Source organism: Ischnura elegans, chromosome 4 (assembly GCF_921293095.1).
Source record: "Ischnura elegans chromosome 4, ioIscEleg1.1, whole genome shotgun sequence".
In the NCBI taxonomy this organism is placed as follows: domain Eukaryota; kingdom Metazoa; phylum Arthropoda; class Insecta; order Odonata; family Coenagrionidae; genus Ischnura; species Ischnura elegans.
This window is the reverse complement of record NC_060249.1, coordinates 123395945-123423519: the sequence shown is the minus strand read 5'-3', so window position 1 is coordinate 123423519 and position 27575 is coordinate 123395945. Positions and strand designations below refer to the sequence as shown.

General features: G+C 38.8%; 1 protein-coding gene across 4 annotated transcripts; it reads right to left on the bottom strand.

Annotated features, from left to right (window-relative positions):
• Positions 1 to 650: 650 nt before the first annotated feature.
• LOC124158003 lies at positions 651 to 27457 on the bottom strand. 4 transcript variants are annotated; one of them, XM_046533143.1, is made up of 7 exons: positions 27005 to 27315; positions 26714 to 26888; positions 25178 to 25267; positions 24997 to 25086; positions 22278 to 22437; positions 10710 to 11149; positions 651 to 961 (listed from the first exon to the last, which is right to left on the bottom strand). In XM_046533143.1, the coding sequence occupies exons 1-7, from the start codon at positions 27224 to 27226 to the stop codon at positions 750 to 752; spliced, it is 1389 nt and encodes a 462-aa protein (XP_046389099.1). In that variant the 5' UTR covers positions 27227 to 27315; the 3' UTR covers positions 651 to 749. The 4 variants fall into 4 exon arrangements, with proteins under 4 accessions (XP_046389099.1, XP_046389101.1, XP_046389100.1 ...); XM_046533145.1 differs by having other exon boundaries at positions 878 to 961; positions 22286 to 22437; positions 27005 to 27436; XM_046533144.1 differs by lacking the exon at positions 651 to 961 and adding an exon at positions 5632 to 5771 and having other exon boundaries at positions 27005 to 27457.
• Positions 27458 to 27575: the final 118 nt, after the last annotated feature.

Below are 27575 nucleotides of genomic sequence, written 5' to 3'. Positions count from 1 at the left end.
CAGGACCACGACCAAATGGAAGATCCTCCAGTGACCATCTACTCTGCTCGGAAGGCTGGTTTCGCTGACTCCGCCACATCTGCACCGCCCGAAACTCCCCCGTCATTTCATTGCCGTAACTCAACCAGCAGCACCGCACCAATACAAAACTCGCCTAGGATCCCAGTTTTCAGGCTCTCACGGACGAGAGGGGTGAGGGAGTCCCATACACGTGGCAACCAGCTGATTTATGGACATGCTAATATATTTGTACATCAGGCATTTAGATATAGATCAGACGTAATTATTCGTTATTATTTGAGTTTCCAATGGTTACTTGGTTATTTAAGTGATTAAGTGCGTATAATTATTATTGCGTAAGTATTCAAGTGATTACATTGTAAAGATAAGCGAAACCCAAGCAATTAGGTAACTAACTCATGTATTGGTCGAGTACTAAAGTACCTACCGGCGTATCGTTTTATATAAAACAATACTTAATGCAGAACTCGTAAATCTTTTTTCGACGTATTTATCTGATATTTATTGCATAAGTTTTAGTTCACGAGTAATCGTTTGTGTATCATAGTAATGCGTCGGGTATACGAATAACGCAGAGTGATTAGTTTTGATACACGCTCCAAGTCCCCGCCCTAGAAAAGTAAACATTATTATATAAAAAACAATTTATTGGTGTGTAACATGTACTTATCTACAAAGTGTAAAATAACGCAATCACAAGAAATTTTGTCCTGAGATGTTCGCTGCTCTTATGGTTCACCCGACAGAAACTTCTGCAGCTGTGCCTCAGCAAGTTTCCTCTCGGCAACCGCCTGCCTCAGGTTTTCCTCGGCTATTTTGTCCTTCACTTGAGACCGCTTCATCTTCATCTCGTAAACAGCCCGCATGTACTCCCTCTCCTCCTCCACCATCTCCATCCTCAGCTTCAACTCTTTCTCCGCGATGTCTGCGGGAATTGAGGCTGGAAAAATTGAAAACATAGAAGTGGTGATTAAGAAGCGGTATTGAACTTGAAATATCGACACTGATAGTGTCAGCCGAATCATAAAGTTTTTAATAGAGACCGGGCTAATTAACAGTGTTTAAATTCCAATCTTTTTATCATCTGACTACCCCTTTTATTTCAAAATTTTTATCGATGTATAAATGCCTTTTTAATGTATCTTTTAAAATTTTTATTTTATAGATTGTAAGTGGTGCAAATATCCTTAGTTGTCGAGGCACCCTTAAAACAAAATACTGCTACTGCTGAAATCACAATAATCTGATTGCATTCGATATTTTGTTGGAGGAAACATAAAAAGGCGAAATTTAAGCCGGCTGCAGGCATTATTACTTTAGGTAGAACGGGTATTGTGAGATGTACCCTAGATGAGGGTACTCTACGATCTCAACAATGAATCAGAAAGTCGTCACCAATGGCCGTAACGTTTGTGATTACGTCACCGGTGCAAAACAAAATACTTTGTTCGTCTGTTGGAACGAGAGGATTCGCAGCAGCGATCAACCCCAGCCTCTCTACAAAAAAAACCTTCACAAGCGCTCTCTTCACTCGAAGAAAACTTTTCAAGGATTGCAGGTGCGCGATAAGGTTGCCTCAGTCGAGATACCACATAGTAACACACACACACAACACTTATTCCTTGGGCTCAACTCCGGCATATTATACTCCGACTCAAGCGGTGGTACCCAGGACGGGATATGTGTTTCGAAATCAAAGATTTCCTTCTCAACACAGTTGAGGGTCGTTTCTTCAAGTAAAATAAAATGATATTTTGGTAGCAGGTCACTGCTGCGAATACCCCCAGTTCGAGTCAACCAACACAGTAATTTGTCTAGAGTAATACCGGCGACGTGATCCCTAACGTTAAGTCATAGGAGACGATTTTGTTTCATTATTTCTGAAGGTTTAATGAAGTAAACTTAGTATTTTTTACATAACGTTTATAGCTAAATTTCGAAAATGGCTGTTTGGCAGTTGACAATTTTGTTGGAAAGATTTAACATAGTAGAAATGACTAATTTAAGTACATAGCACCGGATGCAGGAAAGTAGCGACTACCTCCATGCAGACAATATCTACTGCCTATGCAAAGTAGTTATTCTTCTAGAATTTCTTACGGTAATTTCATTTCTGGGAAAAATCTTTTCCCGAGAAGTTTGGTGGTGATTGGTCACTGGTGGTCATAAAAATGGTGCTTATAATTACTATTGTGAATTATTTTTCATTTTCTATGAAAATATCATGTTTTCGGGGGAGAATGGTAGTAACGTACTTAGAAAAATAATCGATCGTCAATTTGATTCATAATAGTAGAAGGTATCCCTGTTCTGTAAGTAGCGTAGAATGTTATCCCTGAGAACTTTTTGAAATACGAGGGTCGTTCAATAATTAATGCCCTTTATTTTTTTTCTCAGAACATACTTGTTGTAAAGAGTTAGAATTCGGTGACAATATGTATCAACATGTCTTGTCCATGCCCTATTTTTCTACGCAGTATAATAGTGTTTAAATTCTAACCTTTTTATCATTTGACTACCCCTTTTTATTCTTATGAATGTTAAAATACCCTTTTAATGCATCTTTTAAAAATTTTGATATTATAAATTTGTCGGTGGCGCAAATGACCTTAGTTATTAGAGGCACCCTAACACTAAATACTACTACTACTACTTCTACGCAGTACTCATTACGTTCTAAGGCCTAGCGACGACATTTTGGGACAGCATGTATTCCCTGGTGGTAAAAGCTCTTGCCTTGTGGGCGTTGCCATGCCGAGCGTGGCTGATCATGGAGTTCTGTTTCAGCATCTCCTGAGGCTGTAACTTTCTTTACCTATCGCCCAAATGCACTCCTACCAACTGCAGCGTTGCCATACACTGCACACAAACGTTTACGGATGTTCACCACGGTTTTTTTTTCTGCACACACACAAATTCAATAACAGCACGCTGCTTTTAACGTGAGATGTATGTGGACGCCGTGTTGACGCAATACCACGGTTCTACTATCTGCTAGAACGGTGTCAAACTTCATCAGAGCAAAGAAAAAAATCATCAATTGTGAAGCACCGACAAGGACAGTGATCTATGTTTATCAATGGCTTTAAAAAAAATGTAGGGCATAACTTATAGAACGATCCTCGTATCTTCACGCCTGAGAGATTGTCCCATGGCTTATAAAATCAGGAGAAACGTTTCTGGTATGAGACTTCACACCAATAAACTAAGAAGCTATAAAATAATATGCACAACCTACGGCATTCTCGGTAATTTCTGTGAATTGCATCGCCGTGAGAGTTTCCTCCAGCCGGATCCTTTACATCTACAGCCCAATCTCATTCGCAAACATATTTGGAAATGATAACGGTAAAATCAAAACAAGTTAAAAGCTTTGTGTATAAAAATATATATTGGAAATTTCGGCACATTAAGGGTATGTTCAGGTACAGTGAGTTCAAACTCAATCAGGAGTAGGGAGGGTTTATTTAAGATGTTGGAAGAGGTGAGGTGTGCGGTTTGGAGGTCTTAACCCCTATGAAAAAATTGTATAAACCTGTTTCAAAATTTTATACAATCTTATTCATTGCCATGGCAATTGTATAAATTGTATAAAATTTTGAAACAGGTTTATACAATTTTTTCATAGGGGAATTCTTCCGTGTATTTTACAAAGTTCTTGCGTCGCTTTAATTTAATCGTGAGGGCAAATTCGTGGAGTTAATAACCTTGTGTGGGATACAAATCAACTGATTTGGGCGTTCCTTGGTAAAACGATGAGATATTCATGGAGAAAGAAAAACCCAGCACTGTTCCATAAACTTTTATTTGCTGTCGACTAGTTTCCAAGGCTACGGCGTCATTATCAGGACAAACAAGAGGAGAGATTCTGTTTATCTTGATAATGACGCTACGGCCGTCGAAACTTGCCGGGAGCAAATAAAAGTTTGTGGAACGGTACTGGGTTTTCGTTTCACCATGAACTCTCGGGTTTTCGCGCGAATAAGAAAATCTAAGGCAATTTTCGGGGTCGGTCTCGTTGTCCATTGTGCGACAGGATGTTTAATTGCAGACTTTCAAGGGCCAGGAGGGTAGTGGAGAATGCGCTCGGCATTCTGAGCAAAAGGTTCAGAATTTTCCTGACCACAATCAATCTCAGCCCCGAAAAAAGTCGATAAAATTGTACTTGCATCAGTTGCCCTATATAATTACCTCTGCGATAAAAATGGTGCGACAAATGGGAAATTCAGAAGATTGTCCATTGCTGGAATTACCACAACAGGCTCGGAATACCAGGTTGGGCAGAAGCACAGGACACATAAAAAGATAAAAAACACTCACAGTACTAAATTTTCGGTGGCACACATCCACCTTCCTCAGAGTTAGGGCCCGGGCCCAGAGTTGGCACCGAAGATAGCGGGTCGACCCGCTGAAACGTCTGCTAGTTTTTGTGAGTGTCCCTTTTTTATGTGTTTCTGTATTTTTTAAGTGTCAATTCTTGTCCGTTCTCTTCGATCGGCCATATACATACATTATCGCTTAGTGCGCTTTCCTCAAGATTTTATATATATATATATATAAACATACAAACATATACACATGTAGATAAATAAAGGATTTAATCGTCGTGGTCATGAAAGACCTTTTTTATCGCAAACTAAATTTTCCTTTTCTTTGCATGATTCACTATGATAGTGAAAATGTTCTTTAATGCAATGGTTTTTCAAGCTCCACCACCATGCCAAGATTGGGAAGATGTTGCCGTAAAATTAGAAATGAAATGGAACTTCCCAAAGCGCTCGGGTGTCATGGATAAGGGATATGTGGAATTCAGTCCACGATTTAGCGCAGGATCAGATTTTTAAACTACAATGGGACTGGTTAGCAATAGCTGATGTTGATTGTAAATTCATATATGTTGATGTAGGAGTGAATGGTAGAGCCGTTTATTTCCCATCGAATCGAAGACTTCCAAGTGAGCAAATTGAAACACAATATGTGTTGATGGCTGATGATGCCTTCCAACTAACCCCCGCAGATTTTAAAGCCCTATCCAAGTAGAGATAAAAGGAATGTGGGGGTAAAATAAATTTTTACTACGGGCTCTTAAGGCAAAAAGGGTGAAGGAGAATGCCATCGGGATATTAAGCTACAGCTTTAGAATATTTCTCACCACAATGAACCTGAGTACTGAAAAAGTTGAAAAGAATCTATTAGCATCCGCAGCCCTACGCAACTATCTCTGTGAGAAAAATGGAACATCACGCTGCCATAGAACACTAGGAACAGGCCTGCTAAATTTTGCCCTTGATATAAGAGGCCATAAATTCAAGTATTCACGCTTATGAAAATATAAGATCGAGTACATTCCACGGGTTTATTCATCATTGTCGTGGAACACTTTACAAATTTCAAACATTTTTTGGAATTTTTCCTTATTCTTTATTGTCCTCAGTTTGGAGGCCACGGTCCCCGCAAAGCTTCCCTCCAGTCCTCCGTAACAGTGATTTTAGACGTCAGGCTTCCAAATGTCTGAGAGGCACTTTTCAATAAATCAGTGGCCACATCTGGCGACGCCACTTTTCGCCTCTTGGCTGACCCAGATGGCCCAGGAGTAGAAGGTATATTGTGGCAAGTGGCCATTGGAGAAGCACTTTTCGCACGGAATCCTCATCATCATTGGAAACAATGTCCAGCATTGTGTCTGCCCCAGCATCCACCATCTCCCCTTCCTCTATCACTGGGATCTCCTCCTCGTGGACAAGAAGTTCCTGTAGATCATAAAAATAACCTGATATTCATCTTAAAGATAGAAAGAGTAAATTCTTACTATATTTTTCTGTTATTCCAAGAAATAATTGTCTTTTTTCATTAATACCGCGAGGTAGAAAGTAGCAGCTTACTTAAGTACTCTGTGGCATGAAATTACGTTTGCATTAGATACGGTATTATAATAGTTATTGGTCATCTTAATCGTCCATAAATTTAATCCATTTAATTAATTTAAAAGGATTAACCATCCACAATAGTATGAAGTAAGTTTAACTCAAGAAGAAACTTATTATGAGGATGTGTTAAATCTTTCATGTGACTTACAAGATATCTTTCATACAAAATTTATTAGGAAGCATAAAGCCTGCCTCAGTTTCCTCATCCAGAGTCGAGCTTCTCTCCCTATGTAGGTGACGTATATTCGTAAATGAAGGACAGCTCATTGTAATAAAATAGGGATGGCACATAAACCTGGAACAATCAATATAAAATTAGCAGGTATGACAAGATCAGCAGTAAAAGGTCTGTTTATATTATATATTATTATTATAAGCCACCTTCCTCATCTCCGCCAAGTAATTCGTCCTGAGCGAATACCACTTCTTCCTGCACTCATCGGAAGTTGTATTCTGTCTGGAAGTAATGTAAATAAACCAACTTATCATACTATCAATATTCATCGCCGTTAAAACTGGATCGCAATTAATTGAAGATAAAAAGTCCATGAAGTATTTTCAGTGATTCATCTAATTTCAATGTTTCATTATACGTTCGGATAGAAAAATATACTTGGCTTTTGATATTTACCTTGCCAGAATCGTCTTCTCCGCAATCCCTCGGAACCCGATGAGTCTTCTACCCTTATTTTTACGCAGATAGTTCTTCGGGTAGGTATAGGTAAGGTCCCTCACTGGCCAAAAAAATCAGCCTCTCCACTCAGACCCTGGTCCACGAAATCACGTACAAGTGAAAAAATAAACGGTGAGGGTCGTCAAAACAATGCCAAGATCAAAATCCGGATAAAGTCTTCGAAAATTACAACGTTGTATTCAAGTTCCGCAAGAGTAATCCAAGTTGTTGAAGGGGTCAAACCGGTAGAGTAAGGGCCAAACGAGGCACAGGTCAAAATCACAAATTTAATCGAACGTAAACAAACACAACAACACCAGCTAGGTGACCACTGAATGTGTCGTTTCCTTCGTCTCCCACCAGGTGGCTCTCTATCGAGTTCAACTTGTGCGAATGCATGAACGAAATTAGTGCAGGTTCTACTTTCCGTTCACGCGTTCGTGCATTTGTACATTTTGGGGTGGTTACACGGGGAATTTTTCCGTTCATTCATTGAGACGTTAACCCGTACGGGTTACTGCACCGTGTAACCCGGCCTTGATATGATGTCAGATGAAGAGGCCCTCTCCTTAGTTGTGCCCATACAGCTCACAAAATTTCAATGCAAAGGTCTTCGAAAATAGGCGAAATGCCATGGACAAGGACATAATCTTTACCCCAGTAACGAGAGAGCAAGGCGAGCAAATAATTCATCTTACTCGAGTGAAATAATTGTAGCTGAGGATATATGTGAAGTTACTCTCCAAATTCTCTTGGATCATACTGCATCCCGAATCACAACGTGCATTTCTACACATCCAAGCCCCTCGTCGCATATGAGGTGCACTTTAATTTGCAAATACGGCTTTGACGGCAGTTCAGGATATGCGCAATATGAGCAGATGTGGGAACGAGAGCCTATCTCTGATGAATCTTGTTCGTGAGCTCGTTTGTGCCCCTTTATTTGGTAAAAGATGAAACAGTTCCAAAAAATATCCCATCGAAATCTGTCGAATTGAAAACAAGTCAAACTTTATTTAAGGCGAAATTTTCCGGACAAATCCCAGACCGTCGTCAGCAAGGATCTGCCGATCAATTCGCCTTCAAAGACATCTTAGTCTTCAGTGGATCAATGAGACTAAAGAGGTAGCTTAAGCGGAAGAATTGTGCATAAAAAATCAAATGGAACAGTTAAAATTAGAAAATGTTGGAAATTGTTCCGTATTCTATCGCTTGATATGATTGATGGAAAGTAAGAGGCAGTGGAGTTTATATAATTACTTATTTTTTATAAACCCACTGATCTGATCCTTCACAAACGCTGTCTCGCAGTAGAACCGCTGACTATTAAGAATATAGTTATTAATTTAGTCAAGGCAACGATTTAGAAACTCGTGTAATTATTTCCCAGGTATGCTAAGCATTAACTGAGAGAGGAAACATGTTTCATGGGAATGTTTCATTTGTGGAATTAAAATATTGGAAATGAATGATCTTAACGTGATGAAGCAAAGACTACTTGGTGTGGACCGGCAGTCGTGTGGAATTTCAACCCTGCATACAAGGGGAATGCAGAGTGGAGGCCCAATTCCATCCCAAAGAAGGCTGATTTCTGTCGTCACTTCGGTCGCATTTTAATCGGCTCTCAAAAATATCCGGGGAGCGGTGATGAGTGCAATGCGGCGTCAACTTTTCCCGATATTTTGCAAATGCAAAAGACGTATTGCAAAATATTGGGAAGGCCGGCAGGCGACCACACCAAAAGTCCGATTTCGCCTTCGCTTTCGGCGAGAGACGCAGCGCTCCGAAAACAAGTCCGTATCCTAGGTAATCCTTCCGACGTCGACACGTTAAGAGGTCTGCAAGGTCAATAGGATTTGTCTATCGTAACTTCATTTTTCAAGATTTTTAATTGCTTTTTTTCTCGAAATATTACGAGGCATATTGAATTTATAGCTATGTCAACCTAAAAAGTGCACCTAACACCTAGTGCCATGAGCCTCGGTATATTTGCCAAGGGAATTAAAGAACCTGGATAGTATAGTGGTCTGCGCAGTGGCCCGGAAAGCCAAAAGGTCCATGGTTCCATTCCCGGTCCAGGGGAATTTTTTCTCATGGCAATAGGGTGGTTTCCTATTATTTTTTATTGCCTAAAACGAAAGATTATTACTCCTGGAGTACGTATTTCACGTTTTTAGATTTTAAATAACGATATCTATTTTTCGCGATTAAAGGAAAAATGAAAATTTTCAAGCGCGCGAAAACGCGACGGCCAAGTATGCATGGGAAAATGTGACGTCGTTCTGGTTCCCGCTGCTGCGAGTGAGGTGACCTTGGGGCGAGGCTTTGAGCGCTGATACGACGCAGGATGATAGCAGGTATCAGAGTACTCTGCTAGCTGGTATCGCTGGGCTGAAATAAGGGTTATTAATACCTTATCAAACGAAGGAAACTTTCCGACCTTAGGCAGTTGTAATAGGTGATTATTAAGGCATGTTTCCCTGAGCTCTGTGCCTCATGCATGCATTGGTAATCTCAGACGATGTAAAACTCCTATCTACTCGTATAGAAACTAGGTCCCTTGTGACGGCACGTGGAGTGGAATCGCATGGGCGCCAATCTGGCCTTTTTCAAATGAGGATAAAATTGACCCTTGCCATTCGTCTAAACTGGGATTTCTGAAACCAAATAATTTGTATATTATGAATACACTAATGGTGGGTAACGAATCGCAATCAATGCCTTTCGTTTTCTTTGATGAAGGAAACTACCCTATTCTTGTATATTTTTAGCTATGATCTACCGATTCGAAAAATTTGAGCTCGATCGCGCTCCCGACGGTTGTGTATTCCCCTTGTGTAGGAAACGATGCGATCGCCAAAGTGGTTTGCTTCAAGTCTTACCTTCTCATACCGTAAGGTTAAAAAAAATTAAATTCATCACTGTATAGTTGAGCTATTGTGAAAACTCACCACTCAACAGAATGTGCCGAACCTTCAATGATTAATAATATCCGAAGATTTAGGCTTGGTGGAGTGGAATTTTTCCACAGTGAAATATACACCCGCAGTTTTCCACGATTATAAACTTTATTACGAACTACGAACCTACCACCGTGGCGATGATGTAGTAACATTGGAATCTGTGTCGTAATAACTTTTATACTCGTGGAAAATCAAAAGTGTGTATTTCAACATTAACTTCAATGATTACTTTAAACAACTTGATTTACACGAAAAAAGAATTAACTGTGAGAAAGTTTTAAAGATAATTGTTACATTAAATGTTTTGAGATTTTGGTAATACTTTTTATTTTTTTGGATTCGATTTGTTTTTTTTTTTTTTGCCTGTTAATTATTTGTTGGGGATCGTAAGAAAAACCATTTCAACGTTGACCGACCTGGTTTCGACAGTTTGATAATAATATGGTGGTTTCATATTATCTTTTTACAGCCTAAATCGAAAGATTATTACTCCCGGAGTACGTATTTCACGCTTTTAGATATTTAAATGACGATTTATATTTTTCGCGATTAAATGAAGAGTGAACATTTTCAAGTGCGCGAAAACGCGACGGGTAAGTATGATGAAAGCCGGGAAAACTCCGTGTGACGTCGTTCTGGTCCCCGCTGCCGCAAGAGGTGACCTTGGAGCGAGGCTCTGAGCGCTGATACGACGCAGGATGCTAGCAGGTAGCAGAGTACCCTGCTAGCTGGTAGCGCTTGGCTTAAATAAGGATTATTGATACCTTATCAAACGAAGAAAACTTTCTGACCTTATCCAGTTTTAATAGGTGATTATTAAGACATGTTTCCCTGAGCTCTGTGCTTCATGCATGCATTGGTAATCTCAGAGGATGTAAAACACCTATCTGCTCGTATAGAAACTAGGTCCCTGTGACGTCACGTGGAGTGGCATCGCATGGGCGCCAATCTGGCCTTTTTCAAATGAGGTTAAAATTGATCATTGCCATTCGTTTAAACTGGAATTTCTAAAACCAAATAATTTGTATATTATGAGTACACTAATGGTGGGTAACGAATCGCAATCAATGCCTTTCGTTTTCTTTGATGAAGGAAACTACCCTATTAAGTTATCAGAGAGTTCACCTTGATGGTCAGAACGACAGCTCTTGTTTGTCGCGTGGATCTCCGAGTCGGCGAGGGAAAAGGAGGGCGGGCAGGTGGAGTTGATGCAAGGAGCAGCGGTGGGAAGGGACATGTAATGCGGACGGGAAGGCGATAAGCTCCCGACGGAGGATTGCGTTGGGGAGACGGAGGGTATGGGACGGGAGTCCGATGGCGAGTGAGGTGGCTCCGTGGGTCGGAGTCCGCAGCTGCCGGACGGTGCGGGCTGGTGGGCCGAAGGACAGGAGGCTGCTGCCAGGAGGTAGCGGTAATCGCTGTCGAACGTATCCTCCGTCACCCCGTCCTGTGAGGCATCCCCCGCCTCCATTTGAGCGGCGTTCGTTTCCTCCGTTAACCCCATCTTGCGACGCAAATCCGCAACCTTCCTCTTCTTTGCCTCGCACTTCAGCTTTTCCCAGCATCTGTAACGAGACGCACAGAAAAAACTTGATAGTGTAGAGAAAAAAGTCTGTCTGTGTAATAATTATATGGACTCGGTGCGGCGGGGTAAAGTCCTCGCCTGTCAAACCAAAGGTCGCGGGTTCGAGTCCCGCCTGGGTTAATTACCCTTATCCAGGGGATGGATGTTTGTGCATGCTTGATTGTTGAATGTTATCAAAACCCTCGATGCTAAGGCCGACTACTGCTGTTTTCGGAAGTGTGGAAATAAATGAAATAGTAATAAAAGGTAATCGGGTGTAGCATCCAGCAGCCATTGCTACGCGTGAGCCGGCACGTAGGCATCCTAGTTCAAAGTGCAAGTCTACGAGAGGACCCGCTCGTGATCGGCGGATGTCGGTCCAGGGGTAGATAAGAGGTTTTTTTTTGGACCTTCCCTCGGAAAAGATTAAAAGGCTATGCTTAGCTTGTCTCGCGGCTGAGTTGTGGCGCGGCGACTCGCTGGGGTGGTCACGGCCAATCGGCTGGGGACATATTTGTTCATTCTTAAAGGGAATAAAGTCACTGTTTTGGGTCAGAGTGACTCCCTCCGGCACCAGATCCTTCCTTTCGAGAGATGCTCGTAATGTCGCTAATATCTCGTTCGAAGACGAGCGGAATACGACACGGGCACACCCGAAACAAACATAACAGCTACAATCACCCACTTGAGATTCAACGAAGAAATACGACGCCTCAACGGGGGGGGGAACATCTTCACATTGACACACCATTGATGTAGGTGATGAAAAGAGGACGTAATCATTGAGCCTTAAGGATTGTGCCTTAAGCCTCAATTGAGGCACTCTTGTGGTGATTTGGGATTGAGATGCACTTACGGCTGCATTGCAGTCCTAGTACTTGTTGTTTTCTGAATTTGACAAAGGACATGATCCTACTCTGTAGACATTAATCATATAAAATACGAGAGAGAACGTGGTAATTTTTTCGCACTATTTAGTATCACCCGACGTCGCGACGTTTCTAAATTCATTTTCTAGAGTTATCTGACTAGCAGTTAGCCTGATATTTTATATTGGACTGGGAGAAAATTTTGTTCAAGAATGGATGAACACAAGAAATATTTTTTTTAATGGGACAAAAAAAGCTTTCCAAAACATTTAAATAATTGTAACCATCGGATTTTTATTTAGTCAGTTTCGCACATTTTACATTATTTCTTGCAAAAGATTTATAGATATTACACAATATGTGTGTAAAATTACAATGCAAGTTGATGTCTAATTCACTACGGGCTAAAGTATATCACATATATTGTATCAAGTTTAAAATTAATTAATATTCAACAAATTACGCCATCAATATAGAGAACTGTCCTCCTTTAAATCAATTCTGTCGAATGCGGTCCAATAAGAGATATAATACAATAAGGCCGTCTCGTCTTCGAATGCTTTTCTTTCAGTTTTCTTTCATTCTCTCCCACCATGATCTCACGGTGCTGTTTCGCCTTCTTCTTTTTCTGACCAGCTTTTATCCAACTTGCATTCACACCTCGTCTTGGAACCACGGTCGGCCGTAACTAGCGTATTAAGAGCGTAATGTGAACGTGACAATAGGGTGTCATCGTGGTTTGCACTGTGGGAGGACATTGAGTCAGTACTGTTAAGGGCATGTCTGTTCTTCAATGGTTTCAATTTTTTGTTCATTAAGGTTATTGATTTAATAAAATACATGTGTATTCAGTCAATTTCTTGTAGTTTAACGAGCTAAGAGGTTTGTTTGAATAAAAGGGATTGTTGTCGAAAGCAGCGCTGTCGTCCGGGTCTTTACTATAGTGTATGAAATGAAGAGAATGCTTGCTGGGCATCGTTTGAATTTCAATGTGTAATTGAAAGAGGGAAGTGAAGACTTCGCAATGGCGTCGTTCATAATATTTTATATTGTTAAATATGATGTAGTTACAATAATAAAGAGAACCTTATTTTTCCCGATTTTTGATCCGTCACGTCGCTTACGGCTATAGTTACCGCGACCTATCACGACCCTTTTGGTGATAAGCTGGTGACGTCACGGGTTTCTTCTGAGAGGATTTCCAATTCTCAGATACTCCTTCTCTTACACGATTAGGTCTTCGCTTAGGTTTTACACTATTGTGCGAAACGCCGCTCAACGAGCGTTTCTCGTCGGGTCAGTAAATAAAGCGGAAATCTAATGACGTCACCAACTCATGAAAAGTGGGTGGCAACTCTCGCGTTTTTTTATCAGAAACTTTTGAGGTGGCTAAAATAATATGCATTTTGAATTGGGTAACCTATGGCATTCGTTTGAAACAAATAAATGGGAAATGAGTGCACGTAAGAGTAAATATATTTTTTATAACATACGTAACTGGTATTTAATTGACTGGGATTCAATTCAATCGAAATTTAACGTTTTGCAAAATAAATCCCTCCGTCGAAGCCATCAAATTTCGCAGAGAACCAAAATTCTGCATGTCCTCCGCGCTCATAACTCACCATCAGTTCAGGATTTTTTAAGTAATCTAGTCGAAGGCATGTGCGACCGACTGACACTTCCACAAAATCCACTTTTAATTAACACTTGGAATTATGCAACGAAAATGTACCGACTATACACATATAACCAGTTAATAAGTCCTCCTATATCTTTCCGTCATCTGTTTGTGAAACAAGAAAAATATGAAAAGCCTTTTAAAAAATGAAAAGCTATGTTAAAAATGAAAAGAGAGAAGGAGAAAACTTTTAAAAATCATGCCAAAAAAATAACAAAATATGAAAAGAGAAGGACTCTACAATGACCAAAAAAATTAGAAGGCTAAAATGGCAAAAAAGGTAAAAAAATAAATGATATTGTTCCATATTTATGTTCTTTTTGTTTTTTAGGATTAGTTGGCAATGTTCACTGATAAGCCAATTGGCTAAAAATAAGTATTTAAACTAAACCTAACAAAATTTTTAAATAGTTTTTTTTTTGTTTCGATCTTTCACTCAAATCACACATTACACACGACATGAACTGAAGGGGTAAGAATTTCCAACGGGTAAAAGTGATTTTTTTCTAACCAGAGTAAGGTACAGAAATTAATGGAATAAATACACAAAACCTTGGTGGTCAAGGGATACGATTGACTCTCTGTTCTGTGCAGACAACGAGAGGAAAATTAATTGCGCGACTAAATATTTCGTTTGTTTTCCTTATCTAATATCTGTACCTAACTCTGCTTGGAAAAAATCACTTTTACCGCTTGGTTTCTCACCCTCTCAACTATAAATATGATATGCTTTTTAACGTATCTTCATCACAATGGTAAGTCGTGGCTTTACATGGAAACAGGGAAAGTGTTACATCGTCTGTGAGGTTGCTCGTCTTCGAACTATATAGACAAAAGCGGGTTGGCTTTCGAAACTGATGTCACTCATAAACAACAAACGCGTATGAAAAACCCGTACTAAGCATTCATCGTTAGCATCGCCGCGGAAAGCTACGAAAGAATAAGTAGCACCTTTCCGTGAAGGAGCATTTGGAATACTACTTGATTGGCTGGAAAATAACTGTAAGTTAACGAGAAGTCGGTGGGATAAATGGTACTTTCACCCATCTAATTTTATCAATAATCTTTCGATGGATGTCAGCACGGGCAAGAAAAATTTCTCAGGATGGGGTTACTAAAAATTGGCTTTCCCAAATATCCTCTGTTTTTACTTTTCAGCTCGGGAAAACATTCCCGTGTTATTAAGGGACTCCTTCCTCGCGGAAACCACGTATTTAAAAACGGATCGAACAAAAGTTTTGTCAAAAAAACTTAAGGATGACGAATGACGCGGTTCGCCGGAAAAATAAAACTGCATGGAAGAAAAACGGGTCCATTAATGGCTCAGTTGAGAAAATCGGCTCGATTCACTGAACTGAGACATCTTCGCAAAGGTTTTTTTTCGAACCAAGAATAGGAAGAAACACTCAAAATTAAAAATTGGTTTTCGATATTTCAAACCAAAGAGATATGAATGAAAAACACACAGGCCAAGTTTCAGGGCTCAATTTCGATTTTTACGCGAGTTAAGCCGCTTTAAAAGTCCGCTTGGAGTCCACGCCGCGAAACGTATTTCTATTGGCTGATTGCGCGTGACGTGTGAACCTCACGAACGTCGCACAGTGGTTCAAAATCGAAAAAAGGTGGTCGAAATTATTACCGCTCTTATTCGTAGTCACTGTTGTATTATGAAGAAGCTATTTAGAAGAATTTTGTCCGCTGAATACGAATTTGAAGTTATTTTTGTTGTATCTTTGATATTATTGTTTTTAAATAGCCTATTATTTAAACAATTAAATATTAAAAATAGATATTGTATTAAATTATTCATTCAAGGTGAAGATTGATAGGCATCAAATAAATCGAGGTATTTTTTCATATCTGTGACTGTTATTTGTTAAATTTAATATTATTTATAAATTATATAAACAATTAAAGTTGACCGTTTTTAGAGCAACGGTAATTTGTGTTCGTATACAATTTTTATCAGTTCAGCCTAAGTTAAATTTTTTATGCATAATCTTCGATAATTTTTTTAATGAATTTGATTAACAATTCAAAATAAATACAATATGGTCAATGCCCTCAAGGCGTAGATGAAAGTCGCATCAGTGACCTTCAAGTTGTTTGGTGAGGTAAGTACAAGGATTGAAAGCAAATATTTAGGCATTCTAACTTTTTCTCTTAATATTTTTTTCCAGTTTAATTAAATTACTGAATATTGTGACTAAGGCTATGGGATATCACATAAATAAGGATATTTATGTTCGTCCCTTTTATCCCTTCCATCGATCACGTAGTTCGACTAATTTCCGACTGAACTCAATATTACTCAAAGCGAAAAATTCACGAAGGATATCTCTAAATAACTCGCACACACTCAAACTTTGTCCTCACTCATGAATTTGTGACTATAGCAAATGCGTTGTTAACGCCTTAGGCGTGACTTTAAATGCCCGTGGTCCTTCTCTCAGCGAATGCGATGCACCGTCTGAGTCCTCTGAATGCTATGCCTCGAGCGTGCGCGGGCGAGACATATCTGCCTGCTTTCTTTCTGTGCTTCTTAATTGCCTTTGTTTGTATGCTCGTATTTTTCGAATATTTTTCCAGCTGATGCCAGGATGCTTGATCTGAGCAGCGTCTGACGGACGCTCATGGAAGATATTCTTCCACTCACGTCCCGATTTATGTACTTTCTTAGCGATTGTGCGTTCTGTGTGGGGGGCGCTGAATGCTTTTCTCTGTGCATCATTATCATCTGCTTTTCTGGCTCATCGTTTCCTTTCTCTTTCATCGTGGCAATGATAGAGAAGGCATGGACCGTCCAGGCATTGCCACTCATTGGTTCTCGGAACCTCGAAGACCTGCCAGGATCTTATATCTTAATTACGAGGTTTGACTCTTAGGGTTAGGATTTTTTCACGCCTACGTTCCTTTGGTGGTTTTATTTTTTTCGGCCTTGGGTCCCTTCCGTATCTGAATTCCTCCTTAGTTGACCATTCCATATTGGTAGATGGTATGCGGCGACATTGAGGGTAGTCAGAGAGAAAAATATTCCTAGCACACTTTAAACACTTTAGCTCCACTTTAGCAAACTTAAAGGACAAAGATGAGATCAGGTAAACCTCGTTGAAGAGCAAGAAAACTTCGGCCGGGCGCTACCCTTTTTTTTTGGCAATAATAATCATTATCGACCGTGCGGCGGCTTCCAGTGAATTAGCGTGCTATGAAATACATTTGAAGAGTCCCCTTTCCCAACGGGTGACGACGAAAGGGTATTCTGGATATTGTGAAAGTTAAAAATCCATAAATTCTTGAAACATATGTTGCACAGGCCATAAGTTCGATTATATTCGTCACAATTGCTGTTCTAAAGATTATTTCTGATGAATGTCGAGCCTCACTAAATATCATACGCTGGGGCTACTGGAAAGCCCTAAACGCACTAAAGGAAAGAAAAATCTATTATAAATAGATCCCGTATTGCAAACCAAGTAGCACTATAACATGAAATAAACCTGGCACCTTTCCTCGGAAAACTTCTCGTGCTAGCAATACCGCCACCGGGCGGCGCGCCGCCCGGTCGGCCTGGCGGCTGTCGCCGCAGCGCATTGCACCGTTCAACATAAAACCATCTTGAGGCCAAAGTAGCAAATAGTAGCAAGATTTTTCTTTTGATATAGAATCTATAGACTATATACTTTCAATTCGCGTCAAAATTTCCGGGGGGCTCGGAGGTGCCCAAAACGATTTTGCTATTTATATTTAAAAATTCAAGTAAAAATAGCATAAAGTTTAAACATTTTTATTTCCAACTATAAAACTATGGAAATATAAGAAATCACTAGTAGTTGTACACGAAGATACCAATTTATGCTCTGTATTTTTTTTAAAGTTCATAAATTGTCTGAAACCTTCTTTATATGAAGGTGAACTTCTCTAAAAATGAGTGATTTTACGCGTCAGGCGTTTTTATCCCGGATGACTCATGTTTGACCATTTATACAAACTACAGTGAGCCACAAAATAGTCGTAGTACTAGCCAGTATCATAGATCAGATAGTGTAGAATACGAATAGTACCTTCAAAAATTCCTCCAAAAAAGTTGAAAAAATGACTTTCGACCAGCTTTTTCCGATTTTGAACCACTGTGCGTCGCCTGAGTACTGCTTGAAGTAGCTGGAAAAAACATTGCGTTTGTGGACGGAGTGGCCAAAATATTTGTGATGATGGCGAAAAAAAAACGAAAATTTTGTCTGGGCTGACTCCAGAAATCTTCCAGCAGTATCAGCGGAGACTCTTCACAGTTTTTTGTCTCGCAACGAATTGTTTCATTCTGAAGAAAGTCGGGGGAAAAAGCATGCAAGGTAAGTGCACCTACCATCAGAAATTATGAAAAGGCTGCTGTAGTGGACGAATAACGCGAATAATAAATATTCAATTTATCCCCTTATAGTTCATTCCGTGAAAGTTATGGAGACAAAGCTGTGGGAAGAGTAAAAGTTAGAAGAGAGGGGAAAATTTGCACGGTGCAGGCGGAGGTTTGCCCCGAGCATCGGGTGCCGAAATCGGGATACATTGTCCGCATTGACATTGAGGAAGAAGAAATTCCTAGTATAAAGGCATGCCAGTGCATTGGATGCATAGCTAGTGCAGGTTAGTTAATATTTTACGATGTTACTACGTTTCACATGTAGCACCTTTTCATCTCGAATCAGCAGATTCCACTTTCTGGCTAAGCAGAAATTTACACCTCATCTTATGATTTATTTACTATTATTAGCCATAGTATTTATCACATTTAAATGTAATAATATTTAAGAATTCCTACAAATTTTTACATTCAACTATCACATTATTATTTCAACTATTTTATTATGTGGTTGCTCATTTGTATTTAAGTGTTATGCAGTTTTCTTGTGGTATTCACTGCTAAGTAGTTTTTTTATATGTATTGATAAGTGGTGCATCTAAGCATACTACGTGTATCAACTCTGTAGCCAATAAATAATTAAAAATGCCTATGCATTTTCTCATTCCAATAAGCTATCTCTCAGGCCTAAATATGTGGTTTTAAAATCCTAGTGTGAAATAGGATTTTTCCCTGGATTGAAGCTTTCTTTTTACTGACACACAAACTGCTGTTTTATGAATTTACTTACTTCGCTTGATATTACATCGAATTTACTATACGGTCTGCATTTGAAAGAGCTCCAATTTAGCCTAAGCTGAAAGCTGAATTATAATTCATGGCAGGGTATGCATGCAGACAATGCATGGCAAAACAGGTCAAAAGAGATATTAAAAATAACGTTATTGAAGACAGAAGAGCATGGTTAAATGCAGGTTATTGTCCTATTAATTCATACTGTTATGTCTTGTCACCAAAAATGTAACAGTAAGCAGGTTATAAAGGGCATTAGCAATAACACTGAGTGCAGGTAGTGAAAAATAAGTAATTTTATTAAATGACCATTTAGCTTACACAAGGAAGTTGTAATATTTGTGACACACATTGCATATTCAAATGCACTCCAACTCATAACTCTATAGGAAACATACATGAGCATAATAAAATATGAAACTTGTAACTATGTGGTCTTACATTATCAGCTTTACCCATTAAAGCCCATATGTACCTCTAGATACGTGGTTACAATGATGATTAATTGCATGTGTAATGAAATGAAAACTGCTGTTCATTTATCTGTCTATGAAAAAGGCTTTATTGGAGCTCATCTCCAGATTGCACCACAGTGTCATAGTTTCTTAGTCAATTTGAAGAAATTTTTAATGTTTCTGCATCTGGCAGATAATGTGAAGAATGATGGCAAGGAAAGTCTATGCATACCTTGTTTGAGATTTTGACCTTTGTTTGAGATTTTGAACAAGAACTTAAAAACTGGTAGCCCTGGTTATACTGTCAGTGGATGAATCAATCATTCCCTTATATGGTAGATTAGATTTTTGTCAAGGGCGTTTGAATATTGACCAGTCCACAAGCAACATAAACAAAGTCATCTACTTTATCCAGAAGAGAATGGTCTATTGTTGAATGTGCTGCTAAAATGGATAGCTCTCTGATTCGGGCTATGGCTCTTTCTACATGAATTCTTACTGCAGCTATTCTTTTTGTGGCAAGGGCATCCAACTTTGATAAGGGTTTATCAGCTTCTACTGATGGTGGCCTTATAAGTGATATCCCTTTATTCTGTAGCACTGCCTGTAACCCCTTGAAACCCCTACTGTCAGCTAGAAGGCTAATACCACTTGGCAGAGCATCAATTAACCCAGAGTCATTAACAATTGAAATATCAGATGTTCTCCCACCATACCCTGAAGAAATAAACATAATTGTTCCATCAGGGATATACCTATCACATACTTTAGAGTATTAGACTTTTTGTGCTCAGACCAAGTGGCTGCCTTCTTCTCTGGATCACCTGGTCTCTCAATTTTAATTTCAAAGGCATCCAAAATAATAAAACATTCACTGAACCTAGCCCAGAAAGCTAAAGGAGCAGTTTGCCTAGCTACTGTTGGAGAGCACATTTTGATAAATGATTTACACATTTTAGACACAGCCGGTAAATATTTATGAAACAAATTAATAGCATGGGTCTCACCAACCCCGAAATTATGAGAAAGAATTTTGAATGATACATTAAGCTTAATTTTCCTTAAAATTAGACTTATTATTATTATTAAAATTGTTACAAGTAGGCAATTTGCCTGGTGGTAACATATACATATGATGAAAGAAAACAATAGAAAACATTGAAAAAACAATAGAAAACATTATAAAAAGCCCTTGGTCCCTACTTCTTCAACCGCTTCTTAAAACTGTGTAAATTTTTCGGGAAGGACTCAAATAGTTTTGCTGGTAGATCGTTCCAGTCCCTTATGGCCCTATTCAAGAAGGAGAACTGCTTCGCATTTGTCCTTTGTGATCGGCACTTTATCTTGAACTGGTGATCATTTTTTCCAACATAGCTGGGTTTTGATATGTCCTTCTCAAATTCTTTCCATGCTTTTTCCCCACTCATTATTCTAAACATGCCACATAGCCTGCTTCTTTTCCTCCTCTCTTGTAAGCTCTCCCACCTTAGAACTCTGAGCATTTCTGAAACACTTTCCGTTTTTTAATGCTTTCCCAACACATACCTAGCAGCTTTTCTCTGCACCTTCTCCAATTTCTTGACCTATCCTTTAAAATGTGGGTCCCAGACAAGAGATGCGTACTCTAATGTTCGTCGTACTAGGGTTGTATAGGCCATTTATTTGGTGGCCCTAGTGCTTCCTCTGAGGTTTCTCATCACCCAGTGCAATACTTTAAAAGATTTTTTGATTGTGTGCTCGACGTTTAAACCCCATCCTAAATTCTTAGATAAATGGACTCCTAAATATTTAAAGCTGCTAGATTTTGGAATATCACTACCCGAAAATTCATAATTTCTATTTTCGCTTTTTCTTCTGTTGCTGAAGTTAACATATTTGCATTTATTTGGATTTATTTCCATCCCGTTTCTCGATACTTGATTCATTAATTTGTTTAATACTTCATCCTGAAGACTTTCCTGATCAATTTTATATTCTATTTTCCTATTAATAATACAGTCATCCGCAAAAAGCCTTATGTTAGAATTTATATTTTCCAGGAGGTCATTTAGGTATACTAAAAACAATAAAGGTCCTAAGACGCTTCCTTGAGGAACACCGGACGTTACCCTCGCTGTCTCTGAGCATTCATCTCCTACCTTAACTCTTAGCGTCCTGCCCTTGAGGAATTCATCGATCCACAAGATGACTCTTCCATCTATTTCCATTGGCAACTGCCTCATCTTAAGCATAAGCCGTTCGTGGTCAACTTTATCAAAGGCCTTAGAAAAATCGACTATTACCGCGTCTAATTCTTTTCCCGCATCTATTAAGTCGGCAATTTCATGGCAAAACCCTAACAGTTGGGTTTCAGGTGAGTGTCCTTTTCTATATCCATGTTGGCGGTTATACAACCAATTCTCGCTTTCCCATAAATCCCAAAGGTAATTTGCTATCATCTTTTCTAACAATTTGCATACTACAGAAGTTAGGCTTACCGGTCTATAATTTTCCACTAGATCTTTATCTCCTCCTTTGAATATTGGTATTACATACTCTGGCCTTCTTCCAGTCACTTGGTAAGGCATTGTTGCTCATTGTAACATTGAATAAATGGTATATGTAATTCGAAACGGCCAAGCCACCCAATTTCAATAAATCGATAGAATAGATCAAAGAATCGATAAATCAATTATATCCTGCTATTGCAGAGCATGGCCTTTGTAGCTGATGTACTCAGCCATCATGTCCACCACAAAGGTAGACTCTGCTGGAATCCTAAATATGTCATGGATTCCCTTTTGTTATAGCACTGAGTTGAATTGAGTGATTCCTTTTTCGCACACAATGCACTATTGTCATAATCTTCAGAATCATCTGAATAAGGAGCCCATGAATTATCACTCTCAAATTCATCCTCACAATCAGAGGATGAAAAAACATCATCCACATTAAGTTTGCATCTTATCCTCATTGGGGACAATGCTGCATGGCAAACCAACCTCCTCACCGGCCAGCATGCCCTTCCATGCATTCTCGGCGTCACTTGTACACCATGACTCCTAAAATGGCTTTTTTTCTGTTTTTGCCCCCTCTTTTGCTGGTTTCGAGGTGGTGTACAGGGATTGATGGCATCCTTGGCACCTATACTGGCACTCCCATCTGTAAAATTTAAATTCTCTGTAATTTTTCTATCATGAAATTCTAATAACTTTTGCTACCTTTCTCTTTTTGTATCTAATACGTATGCCAAATAATTTCACAATGAGAATAATACAAACAATCTCGAATGTAGTTTCTTGCAGAGCTAGGCTCCAGGGGCGGAATTCTGTACACGGATACCGACGATCGTCGGTCGCACCGATAGAAATGTGATTCACAAAACCCCGCTACCGACAGATTGTCGGTGCAACCGACAAATTCGTGACGTAATGCTTTTGTCGGTACGAAAGTGGCACCCGCACGCGAGGCTAGGTGCCTCGACCAATCATATTTCTCCTTTGTTTGCATTAAACAAATGAGGCTCCGAAAACGCCATCTGTTATTCGTCAGCCCGCGAAGAAGTTAAAAAGAGTTGATCACTGCTTTGTGAAATATTTACGATGTTTAATCACTCTGCGAACACAATTTCTTACTCCCGTTGGTGCGATGTGGCTTGTATTCCGAGATTTTGCTGTATTTACTATCGGATTTTTTCTAGCCCAAGTAAAAAAGCCTTTATATTCAAGGATTCAACGGTCGTTGATAGAAGAACACCGGCAACATTAGGTGCTCAATGTATTGGAATTTTCAAGTATAATTGTCTTGAAGAGGACCTTGTCTGCTACATAATTGTTCACCTACGCTTATTATAATTGTATTCTTGGGATTAGCAGTGACGAAATTATTTTTATTAGTATTGTAACAATGTACCTTCATCTTGAGCCACGGCTTGTTTACATCGTTTGCCTCATTGTTCGCCGTAAGTCTGATACTTCCACAAGGGGAATTATTTAATTAGAAAACATTTTTGTCGCTTGAATTCACATTTTGGGCTATTTAAAATACATTCGTTGAGAAAAACACCGAGATTCCGCGGATGTCACGGAAGATATCATCAGTATCATCGCGTCAAGTGTTGTGATTGTGAACTTGAGTGACATACTTTACGCTATCTATTTGGAAGTGTTAGCTTTTGCATTTTCATACCATTTGTGTGTTATTTCAAACTTTGCGTTGATATGACTTTGACTAAATATGCTTGATCAGTGTTAATTTGTGATATACCGTTGGAAGTATGAAGGTTTTCTCGTGTTGAAATTAAATTTTTGTAGTTTTATGATGAATAATTCATTAAATGTTTCCTTGTTTCGAGCAATCATTCTTTTTATTTGCCCCTTTCTACCGATGGAATACACGGTACGTACCTACTCAGTGCTCTTATAGTAATAATGAAAATCTATCTTGAAGTCTCGTACGGTGTTTGGTTAGTATGGTGAAGTAAATTCAGCATTAATTTTACGGGAAGTTTTGTGCACCGGTAACAACGTCAAAGAGTGAGAGGAGTTAAGTGATGCCATTTATATTCTTCTAAAATAGTAGCAATATGCTTTTTCTATTTCGTCGTTGCTGCCTAGCTGATGCTCTCAAGAGTACTTACGAAGGTAGGAGAGTTATTTTCATAAATAACCCCATTCTCAGACGCTCACATAGGGTATTGAAGTTAATATAAAAGTGAACGAAATGTCCACGTATATATTTCATTGGAAGTGCATCAATAGGCATTCGTTTTTATTGAAAATATGAATTAATTTCGGATCCAAACTTTACGAATCAACAATAGATACCTATCGTGTCTTGTTGTGAGTAATTTAAAAGCAAAGCAATACGTTACATACTTAAAATTACGGAATATTTATAATGTAAAACACCTTACGCTATTGGAACGCATAATGTAATATACGTGTAACATTGGTTAAGTTAAATACTGCTCCCACTATGTAAATTTTACGTTTCAAGTGTTTAATCAATCATTTTTATTATAAATAAAATACAATTAGAGCGCTTCCACGGATCTAGCGTCGTAGATTATGATTTAAAATCGTCAGCTTAGGCCGAAAAGTGTAAACAAAAGTCCGCCATGTTGCTAAAAATTTGTCGGTAGGTCCTACCGAGCCTTTTGAAATCGTCGGTATGTACCGACGGGTTTACCGACAACTGTCGGTGGGATAACGACAATCGTCGGTAAAACGTGTCTCCTGAATCGCTCGTACCGAGACTTATCGGTAGGACCGGCTTACCGACACCGACAATCGTCGGTACGGTGTACAGAATTCCGCCCCAGGTGTCATTCATGTAGATTAAATACAGGTTACCAGGAATGAGTTGTTCAGCAAGATATTTAAAAATGAAAAGACTGGGGACAGCAATGGCCTTCAGGCACTTCAATGGCTCTTCATTGTAAGCACAGGGACAGCTTTGAAGAGCATTTAGCTCAATATTTATCAGTAAAATGGTGAAATCATACTGTCAAATACATAAGCCACCTAGAATTCTTGCCAGGTATTTCCAGACATTCAGAATGGAAATTAAATACCTCATTGTAGTAAACCTAACAATTTCATACTAACCTTCATCATGAATCACAGAGAGAATGAAAGAACCAAAGAACTTGGTGAAACTGATACTTTTAAGACCACAAGAAGTAATATTTTTTTATATTCTATATACCAGAGTACTCACCAGTACTTTCACAATTAGTTGCTATGCTATGGAAAGGAAGCAAGTTTTCTAGAAGTGGCTCTTGCTGCTCATTATTATCTCCCTGATGATCTGAAAGTAATATGCAAAATTTATAAAACATTAGTCATTATGAAATATGAGTTTGTTACACAAAAAATAAACCACACAGAGGAGTACTCACCGACACATTCACAATTTGCTACTATACTTTGAAATGGAAGTAAGTTTTCCATAAGTGGCTCTTGGTGCCTATTGTTATCTTCCTGATGACCTGAAAGCAATATGCAACTTTTATTAACCCTCTTAGTGGAGTGGGCTAATATATCGGCTTTTGCCGCTCAGGTGAAAATAGTGCAGCAGGCCAATATATCGACTCTTACGCAGTAAATTAATCAATTTGCTATAAATTATTACATTGATATATTTTATTTTGGTATAGAAAAATATTTTTTCAATATTAGCCATTTTAAACTGAATGATTAAAAAACGCTTATTGACATGTAATGAAGTAGCTTTGTAAATTTTTTTCCTAGTTGCTATGATTTATGAAAATACCCTCCACATTTCTCACCAGTACCCCAAGAAGAAGGGTAGCGCTAAGATGGTTAAATATAAGTCATAATGAAATGTGAGTTTGTTACATCAAAAATTATATGCTGCATTCAAAAATGATATATCCCCTTATAATTGTTAGTCATTTCATTGAAAGTCTTAATGACTCTGGCACCATATTAATTACAATTAATTATTTGGTAAATGAGTGTCATCATTTACATGCCTGATTGGTTCAATATAAATGTAAAAAAAAATTCTCTTTATACTGTGTAAATGCAACCAATCAGCCACACTATAAAAACTCATTAATTAAATTTGTTTTAAATATGTTTTTAAGCAAAGATTGTAAGCATTATAAGACGATTGAAGACAACTTTCAACTGTGCCAAAAGTAATCTTGAGAGCACACAAAGTTTCTCTTTCATCAACAACAGAACACTGCCAATTCGGCAGAAAGTAACTCACAAATGTCCTCATGTAAGATGAAATGTCTACAGATTTCAGTGAAGCAGTAACCACGGCAATAATCCAAGACAGGAACGCAGCGAGGAATTAAGGCTAGGGGGGTTTTAGGCACAACTAATACAACAATGTAGTGTTTATGATCTTGGAGTATAGGTCATGATTTAAATTAAATACACATTTGGCCAACGTTTTGTAAACATTCATTATAATTAAGAGCCCTGAGGAAGGAGAATAAATCTCAGAAACGTTGGCCAAATGTGTATTTAATTTAAATCATGACCTATACTCCAAGATCATAAACACTACATTGTTGTAATAATAAGGAAGGTCAGGAGAAGAAACTGTACAACTAATACAGGGGGGACCTATTGGGGGTGGGGAGTGCAGGGGGGCCCTCCCCCAGAAATTTTTTTAAGAGAAATGGTTGAAAATGGTGAGTTTTGCTGTTTTCTGAGGGATATTTTATTACTACCAACACTATTCTATAATAATTATTAACCCAATTTGGTAAAGTGGATTTGACATAAAAACTTGGGGGATAACTCCCCCACAGGGGGGAGGGTTATCCCCCAAAACCCCCATCGCCTCTGATCCAAGACACTTTCATTTTTGAATATTCCGTAGTAATTAGTAAAGTTGCTCAGATTCCGGATGTAAATTAAAAATAAAAGAACAAATCATCACAGTCAATATCTACCTGCAATGATTTCCCCTATAAGTTGTTTTCTTGCCCTCTGAAGGGAGGAAATTCGGGGCTCTTTCCGTTTCCTCGATGATTGGCAATCAAATTTCGATGGCACAGCATCTTTTTTAAGCAAAGGTCTTGCATTGGTTAACCTGTGCTCTTGATAATTCTTCAAGTCAGCTTCGTACTATAAAAGATGACAGGCAAAGGTCATAAAATGATAGCGTAACTCAAATATATTTACGTGAAAATATACATAAGTTCACTTTATATACTTAAGATTTACGTCAGAATAATACGTACATTAAAGTGGTCCTCACAAATTCTATAGCAGCCTTTTTCCGAAGGAATATGCTGTCTCCGTGCAGCGTCGTACCACCGTTTCCTTCGCTCTGGGTCTTTCGGCACAACAAAAAAGTACTTCTCTGGCGTTTTATGAGATGTGGATTCACACCTCGGCACACTGCAGTACACGTACGTTTTTCTCCCACTCATTTTTATCACTTCTAAATACCTCCTTTTCATTAATATACGAGATAATACTTACCGCAATGTGCTCCTTATGCATCATGCTCTTAAGATCAATCAACGATCATGAGGTTCACACGTCATTTGTCGACCGAGAAATACGTTTTTGGCGCGGAATTCAAGTTGAAACTTCAAACGGCTCTGGGGGCGAAATTATTCGGCGCTCAAGGGTGAAACTCGGTGAGAGCCTTATTTACACCCTTTGGATTCTAAATCAAACATAATATAAGTATGTGTAAACCCTTCTATTACGACTCTTCTGTAGTTCAATATTTGATGAGTCACCCAGCTCAACGAAGATCTATATGCATTCTGCACCTTCCGCAAGCATGCCTTTTCCTCATGA

What these genes read in the sequence shown, in the direction of transcription:
- LOC124158003 (XM_046533143.1), bottom strand. Translation starts at nt 27,226, where the DNA reads ATGAAAAGGAGGTATTTAGAAGTGATAAAAATGAGTGGGAGAAAAACG. An exon ending in GCATGCTGGCCGGTGAGGAG is followed by an intron (nt 11,150 to 22,277) that starts GTTGGTTTGCCA and finishes GTCTCGTTACAG; the next exon opens with ATGCTGGGAAAAGCTGAAGT. An exon ending in CTGTCGTTCTGACCATCAAG is followed by an intron (nt 962 to 10,709) that starts GTGAACTCTCTG and finishes CAATTTTTCCAG; the next exon opens with CCTCAATTCCCGCAGACATC.